At 40.9% G+C, this 8,599-nt stretch overlaps 1 protein-coding gene across 1 annotated transcript in view; it reads left to right on the plus strand.

Moving 5' to 3' along the window:
• Positions 1-5,742, plus strand: part of LMOD3 (leiomodin 3) — a 12,487-nt gene extending 6,745 nt beyond the window's left edge. The window contains exon 3 of the mRNA XM_008703130.2: positions 5,362-5,742. Within this exon, the coding sequence (XP_008701352.2) occupies positions 5,362-5,388 (27 nt within the window). The 3' untranslated portion in view covers positions 5,389-5,742. The remainder of the gene's footprint in view (positions 1-5,361) is intronic.
• The last annotated feature ends 2,857 nt before the right edge of the window (positions 5,743-8,599 follow it).

Raw genomic sequence — 8,599 nt, forward strand, 5'->3', positions numbered from 1 at the left:
AAAAAAAAAAAAAAAAAATATATATATATATATATATATATGAAAACGCATCATCCCACTGACCAAAATTCACTCCACTAATGTCCCTTTGCTCCGCACTGATCAAATTGTGAGCCTTGCTACATACACAATAAATTTCTGCTCTCACGCTGAATCATATAGTGTGATCTTTCTAGAAGATAGTCTTTTTATTTTGAAGTCATTTTAGACTTGCAGAAGTTCAAAAATAATACAAAAAAATTGTTATGTACCCATCACATTTTGTCAAGTTGGTTTTGTCGTTCTTCAAAAAGTAAATGGCAAAACATCTGCGTGTGTAGTTAATGGAGACGCTGATAGTGTGGAAGGCTGTGGTGTGTTTGTGCTTGAGTCTGCAGTCAACTGTTGTAAAGCACCACGGACTGTAAGGTGCTTTCTGATTTGGGGGCTGTGGAAATGTCACACAATGTGCCTCTTAGACTGAGTGAAATATTGAAAACGCCATTGGTGGTGATATCGCAAAATCCCAGCAGAAAGGGATATTCTTAGCCTGTCAAATGAGACCTAACAGCACTGACTTTGGAAAAGTGAAACTAAAGGTTTTTAGGTTTTTCTCCCCCCTCTTGCGCTGGTGGACAGAGATGCCCTCCAAACCCCTGGGTTTTCAAGTATGAGGTTGGAATTAAAGCATAATTTGAAATGTGATTTTTTAAAACATTTTTAAAATTTAAATTCAATTAACTAACATATAATGTATTATTGGTTTCAGAGATACAGGCCTGTGATTCATCAGTGTTATATAACACCCAGTGCTCATTACATCAAGTGCTCTCCTTAATGCCCATCACCCTGTTACCCCATCCCCCCACCCCTCCCCCTCCAGCAACCCTCAGTTTGTTGTTGCCTATGATTGAGTCTTTTATGTTTTGTCTCCCTCACTGATTTCGTCTTGTTTTATTTTTTCCTCTCTTCCTCTATGCTCTGTTTTGTTTCTTAAATTCCACATATCAGTGAGATCGTATGGTATTTGTTTTTCTCTGACTTATTTCGCTTAGCATAATACCCTCTAGTTCTATCGACATCATTGCAAATGGCAAGATTTCATTTTTGTTGAGATTTTTGTTTTTAACTGAGGCTCCTACCTGGAATCTTGACTGTCCAAAAACACACTTACAAATTATTTCATCTTAGTCTTGTTTTCCTTTTTAAGTTTTCTATTTTCCTCTCATAGACTTGGAAATAGTATTTTTGCATTTGCAAAACATATCCAATCAAGCAATCCGTTTATATTTTTTAATTGTATTTTTTCATTTCAATGCCTGTTCTCTCCCCATGTCATGCTCTGGGCATGGGCTCCTTGAAATGAAGTTGGTAGCAAAGAATAAAGGAAAATCTGTACACTTGCTTCACTTAAATGCTACCTCTTCCAAGAAGCTGCCCATTTAATCCGTTTAAGAGAGATGTATTCTGTGGGCCAAGTATGGAGAACTGGCAGACCATCAGCCCAATCTGCAGGCCTGTAGCGTTTGGCTTGGATATTGTTGTAAAAAATTTAAAATATCACCTAATACCATTTAGATATCTGACACCACTTGAAACATCAGAGCTGGCCACAATGGGCTTGCATTTGTATGGCATTCATCAGCTGGCTCTGGCATTGGCTTCTCCCTTGAGATAGGTAATGGACTCTCCAGTTTCTCTCAGTCTCCACCATGCCCTAATGGCCAACACTTGGCCTGTTTCACTCGTTTGCATTACTTATTTGGCTCCTGTAGAATTTTTTAGTTTGTTTTGTTCTTGTTTTTAGGTGTGTTTTAAACTCTCTGTCTTGTCTAACAAAGTAAATTCATTCGATAATCACGAATTCATTTCCTGGTAAGTTAATAACTGAGTCATTCTGAGGCTTACCCCTCCCTGGCAAATGTATGATTTCCTTTTATCTTGAAAAATTTTAACATTCACTCAATTTCACTTTGGGTTCACCTATGTTTATCTGGATTGTTTCCACTCAGTTGCTGAAAGCACAGCTAAATTTCTCCTTTGGAAAGACTTCAGTTTAATAATATTAAAAGCAGCCTTAGTTAGCCAAGGACTCCATGACATATCGGCAGTTGTTACGATTATGAAATGGGACATTATAGACTCAAGTCTTCATCTCCATCTCTGGCCATTTCTTCTTTGCCTCATTAACAAGATCATCTTTCTGTTTAGGATTTCTGGATTCTGTACTTTTGCAATTTCCTTCTCTTTCCCATTTTATCTTCTCCCTTTGTTTCAGTTGTCACATAATCTAGGACACTCCCCGGATCTCTCTTTCGGCTTAGATCACTGAAGTTTTCTTAGCACCTTCGTTCAGTCTTTCCCCAGCCAACCTCTTGAGTTGAGGTCTACTTGTGTTTCTGGTTGCCTCTGTTCATTGTTCTTTCCCTTCTCTCACGCATTCAGGTCTAAAGCCCCAGAGTTGTCTTCAACAAGTTTTTTTCCCTGCCCTGTTTTTTTGTTCCTTATTTTATTTGTTCCATCAGTTCCTTATGAAGGAAGTCTCCATGGGGAAGAGTTATGTAACATTTCAAACTCCTCCTGAAAGAGCAGAGCACAGGTTGACCAGAATTACACAGCATAAGAACTGCCTTTTCCTAATACCTAGTGGGAAAAAGAGTTTATGGTGTACCACGTTTCTGAAGTCTGTGATAGTGATTCTTAAATTTTAGCATGCATCAGAATCACCTGGAAGGCTGAGTACAGATTCCCGAACCCATCTCTAGAGTTCCTGACTCAATAGGTTTTGGACGGCGCCTGAGAATTTGCATCTCTGCAGATCCTTGGTGATGCTGACACTGCCTATGTGAACACCACACGGACAGCCATAACTCTGTGACAGCCACAGCAAACCACTTCCCCTGATATACCCCCCTGAACGGGGGAATTTGCTTGCCTCCGTACCCTCTGCTCGAATGACCTTAGTTCTATTTCTATCTGTTGAAAGCTATCCAAACAGGCGTGGCTCAAATGGGACTTCTTACCGCAAAAGAAACCAAACAAACCATCAGTAGTGAATACGCTCCCTTTGTATTTCCACGACCCTTCATCGGTACCCCTCTTAGAGCATCTCCCACATTCTGCTTCAGGTTGAGCACCCTTATGGGTACAGTGCGGGTCTCCTGGTAGATTCTGAAGTCCTCGGAGTAGGCCTTCCTCCTCTCTTCCTGGACACCCACCGAGGTGTTGACTGAGAGCAATTCAACTTGACATGCCCAGTGAACTAGCCCCTGCTGAGATGGCTCTTCTCTTCCTGCCCCGGTCTCTGTGAGTGTATGTATGTGCGCGCCCTGTGTAAGGCTAGCCACACATGCTTTTCTGAAACTAATTTTAACCAACAAATGAAGGGGGAACGGGGCCCCCTAACAATACGGCAAGCTGATTCTCATGTGTTTGTAAGTTTTATGTAACATTGAAGTTAGCTCTCTTTTCCTTTCTAGTTTCTGTCTTTCGTGTTCTGCTTAAAATGGCTTCTTTTGAAGTTTCCTAAAATATTTGCCCATCTTTTATTGCCGCTTTTATAGTTTATGGTTTTTAAAAAAATATTCCATAATACAGATGAATTAAATGCTTAAATTTAGAAGTAAGTAGGGAGCAAGAAACCCACTTTGTTATTTCTTTTCCAAATAGCTGACCAACGATAGCTAACCAGGGATTCTTTTTCAAAGTGATCTGAATTGCGAGCTTGGTTATATCTTGAATATGTCAATGTGTATCTGGGTTTACTATGTTGAGTCAGTGCTGCATTTTGCTTTTTAAAATATTTCTCTTAGGGGCGCCTGGGTGGCTCAGTCGTTGAGCGTCTGCCTTCGGCTCAGGGCGTGATCCCAGCGTTCTGGGATCGAGCCCCACATCAGGCTCCTCCCCTGGGAGCCTGCTTCTTCCTCTCCCACTCCCCCTGCTTGTGTTCCCTCTCTCACTGGCTGTCTCTCTGTCAAACAAATAAATAAAATCTTTAAAAAAAATAAAATAAAATATTTCTCTTAATTTGGATCCCTCCCCTGCATATAAACGTATACGTGGAATAGCATTATGTGAAATGCTTTTTTTCCATTCAACAATAGAAAGAACACAGTTTTAATTATTTGTTGCGGTGTTGTAGTTATTTTAACTACCTGGCATTGTATTTTGGGGTCACTGGTGTTCGTCACTGTCGGTGTTCTCCATGGTTGAGCCCTACAAAAGTGTAGTCACAACTCTCCCATCTTGAAAGTCTGGTACTAGGACGGAGAGGGTCAAAAGCACGTGGAGAACCCCTTGTTACTGCAGGCAGCAGTAACACATCAGAAGTCTCCCTGGTGGGAAGGATATTGGGAAATCTTTCCAGCCAAAGGCTGTGAGCAGAGAACTGGCTGCAGAAGGGGCTGTAACAGATGGCCAGAATGGCTCATCACATTGGCAGGTGGATATGGGGAACAGGAGGAGAAAAATTATTAGTCATTATTATACAAACTCTGAGTGTCCTCTATACTTCTTTAGTGTCCTCTGGAAGGTTCCTGCATGATGAATAAGTCACTCTCCTAAGATGTAACACCACTTGAAACTGTTGAAGAACTTGCCTGATCTTTAAGTTGTTTTTATGAAACAAACCTGAAAGTTGATGGGCAGGCAGACTTAGGCTACTCTTTTGTAATTCTTTTTTTTGCCCTTGGGGCTTCTCCAAATACTTTGTTTTTAAAATTAAAGTGAGCTTCAAATTAGGAATGTCCTTCAAAAAGAAAGGCCAGTTTATAAAAGAGCATGTATTTTATACTCTTGTGGTGTTACTTTTTGTGGTTAAGGCTTGGGTACTGAAATCAGGCAGATTTCAGTGGATTCAAATCCTGCTCTGGCACTAACGAGCCGTGTGGGAAATCCCTTCTCCTCTCTGAGCCTGTCCCCTCTCTACAAGGCTATCGTAGAATAAAATGAGAAAATGTTTTTGAAGTGTGGTGTTGCTTACTAACTTGTTTTATATCATATAATCCTTAAAATAGCCTTGTCCGTTAGTCACATACTGTTACTGTCATTTTACAGCTGAGACAACGGACGCCCAGCACCACACAGCTAGTAATACTAGAACCAGGATTTGAACCGGGCAGACTCCAGCATCTGCCCTTTTGTAGTTACGATATGCTTCACCATGTGCTTAAAGCCCTTAGATCAGTTCCTGGCAGCACTGAACGCCCCAGGAATGGTGGATGTGGTTGTTACTGTTGTTCTATTTGGGGAGGCTTTCTGGCTCAAATTCCTCATCCATTCTCAACTTCTGAGGCATGTAAGTTTTATCATTTTGGCTGCCAAACTCTTGAATTTCCAGGATTAATATTTTTTCCCCTTTTCTTCAACTACTCCAATCCACAGGTGCAACTGCCAAAGGAACTGGCATAAGTGGCAACAGAATAATCTAGAAGAACAAGGAATTGAGACAACGACTTGGGTCAGAGCTTGGAGACCGTCTCAGCAGCATGCTTCTGGAGCCAGGTGGTGGAACTGGGAACAAGGCTGGCATCTGATGGGAGTATATTGCAAAGGCAGAAGCAAAATAAGGGGCTGACAAGGGAGGGGGAAGGAGATTTAAAAAATTACTGTTCTGGGACAACCGTTTCTACTTCCAATCCGTTTGAGTGACTTAGGTAAAATCTAGTCATGCTTCAGGCAGCAGAAGTTTAAAAAGAAAAATTTTTTTCCCCATAAATGTTTGGTTTACTATTGCTTTCTTCTGGTAAATAACAATAAACACTATAGAAGTGTTAAATGTTTTTCCTCTATCTCCTGCTGTAATTCATGGCACAGTATCGGGAACACATTGTGTTTCACTCTGTGGAAATGTGAGGGGTGCCCTGAGCTCCAGGCCCCACTTATGCTCTGAAATGGAAGGACTGTTCGTTAGCTCTTCTCTGGAGAAGCAGTTGGGATTTTCAGTCTCCAACCGTTTAGCTTGCTCTCCTGGCCGTTCCCCTGGTGCGTCGTACTTCGGAAAGGGGTATGAATCTGTGAGGAGCAGAGCAAGGAGGCATAGGACAAGGAGAACACAGTGTTTGCAGGAAAAGTCCTGGGAAAAACAAACCCTGCAGGTATATATACATATATATATATGTATCTCCTTCTCTGTTTCCATGTAGAGAGGGACAAAGGCAGAGAGCGTGTTGGTTTCGTTTAAAAATTTTTTTGTATAAATAAGGTAGTTAATGACAAGTTTTTAGTTTTAGCTAACTAAATATATATATATATGTTTAGTTTGTGACTCAATTTGATCTTGTGAGTCTCCTCAGAAATCTTCTAAAGGAAACTTGCTATAGGATTAAATTCCCTAACATATTATTCGAGGTCCTCCATTATCTGTTCCCAATTTAGTATTTCAGTCTGCTTTGCCACAGACTCTTTGTACTTCTCTAGATAAGACATCCTCATACACACTGTGTGCCTTGCTCTCGTTGACCCTCCTTTTTTAAAATTTTTTTAAATTTTTTAATTTTTTTAAAGATTTTATTTGACAGAGAGACAGCCAGGTAGAGAGGGAACACAAGCAGGGTGAGTGGGAGAGGAAGAAGCAGGCTCACAGCGGAGGAGCCTGATGCGGGGCTCGATCCCAGAACGCCGGGATCACGCCCTGAGCCGAAGGCAGATGCTTAACCACTGCGCTACCCAGGCACCCCTCTCGTTGACCCTTCTGTAGAACACCTTCCAAAACACCTCCCTTCTGCTCTCCGTTACCAAAGTCCTACCCCATCTTTAAAGCCTGGGTTAGGTCCTAACCCTCCATAAAGATCTTCCAAACAACTCCAACCCCAGTGGTCTTTCCTCTTTCCAAGTTCTCAGAGCCCTTAATTATCCATTCGAGTCACTAGATGCCTAGAATCTGAAATTGTGTATAGACGTGGCACAAACATTAGAAATCAGGAGATCACACATTGGTGCCTTTTCTGTCTTCTCTACCCGAGTGAATAGTTGGCACCTGCTTTCTTTCTCCTTTTATATAATCATAGGTGGTACATTACAAGCAAAACAGGCTGAGAATAGACTTAATGGAGAAAGGCAAAAAATACATTATTTAGAAGGACAAGTCATGGGAAAGAAATAGGGTGTTTCCATTTCTTCAAGGATAATTTAGTGTGTAGTAAAGTATTCAAATTTGAAGACCTATAGTTTCAATCAGGTAACTGATTTTACAATAGCCCATGGCTGAGAGGATTTTTCCTCCTGCGTTACTGTTTCTATAAAACATCCTTGCGCGCCAAGCAGGATAGTTAAGAAAGCGCTGCTGTAAATGAAACTTTCTAAGTGTCTAGCATATTCTACATCAAGAGGCTAACCGCTGATGGAACACAGTGCTCTAAACATGTCTAAAAGCCTACTATGTATTAGTAGTTGAAGTTCTTGAAAGCCCTTCTGCGTTTACTTGCATAGCCACAGTAAAGTCAGGAATTTCAAAACGTGCTAATAGTCCTAAAAGAGGGCTTTAATTTTAGATGAGCAAAGAGAAAAGTTGATCCAAATATATAGCTTACTTCTTCACTACAGATTTTTGTCAAGCGACAGGTGAAGCAGCTTACTTATGCTTTTTCCATCTACCCACTCCTACCCTAAAAATGTTAGTTGAAGATTTTAAGGTGTTTTTAAATTTTTTTTTACAATTTTATTTTTACGTAATGTCTACACCCAACATGGGGCTTGAACTCACAACCCTGAGATCAAGAGTCACATGCTCTACTGACCGAGACAGCCAGGCGCCCCTTGTTTTTATAATGCAATAATTTACAGCTCTTACATGCTACATTTTTATATTATTTTCCTTCCAGAACTGACCACCAACCGTTAGTAATATAATGAGCATATTTTTTCTTTAAGTTGTCACTTTTCCCAAATAGATTGTACTCGGTCTACAGAATTCATGTAGAAAATGGAGAGGGCTCAAATATGTCAGGTTTAAAAAAGGATCCCATTAGAATTCAATTTTATTCTGGCTGGAAATTAATAAAGTATTAAAGTATTATTAAACAGTACCATAGTTTCCCCCACCCCTTATCCAGTGGGGATATGTTCCAAGAACCCCAGTGGATGCCTGAAACCACAGACAGTACTGAACCCCCTACATATACACTGTTTTTTCCTGTACGCGTCTACGACAAAGCTTGATTCATAAATTAGGCACAGAGATTAACCACGAGAACTAATAATAGACTAGAACAATAATAATATGCTGTAATAAAAGTTATGTGAATGTGGTCTCTCAAAATTATCTTGTACGTACTCACCCTTCTTCTGTGATGGCATGAAATGAGAAAAATGCCTCCTGTGGAGATGAAATGAGGGGAATGGCGTAGGCATTGTGATGTAGTGTTTGTCTACCCTGGACCCCCCGATGATGTGTCAGAAGGAGGATCATCTGCGTCTGGACCGAGGCTGACTGCAGGTCACTGAAACCATGGAAAGCAAAAGCATGGATGGGGACCTGGGGGGCGGGGAGAGACTACTGTATTTGAAGCACCAGCGGAGTGCTTTTGGCCGTATAGCACGTCCTCGTCGTTTAGAGGGCTGTCACCACGTATCCCAGATAGTTAGCAACAGATGTGCATTAAACAAAGTCTCACAAATAAAA

Source organism: Ursus maritimus, unplaced genomic scaffold, assembly GCF_017311325.1.
Source record: "Ursus maritimus isolate PB19 unplaced genomic scaffold, ASM1731132v1 scaffold_14, whole genome shotgun sequence".
NCBI lineage: Eukaryota > Metazoa > Chordata > Mammalia > Carnivora > Ursidae > Ursus > Ursus maritimus.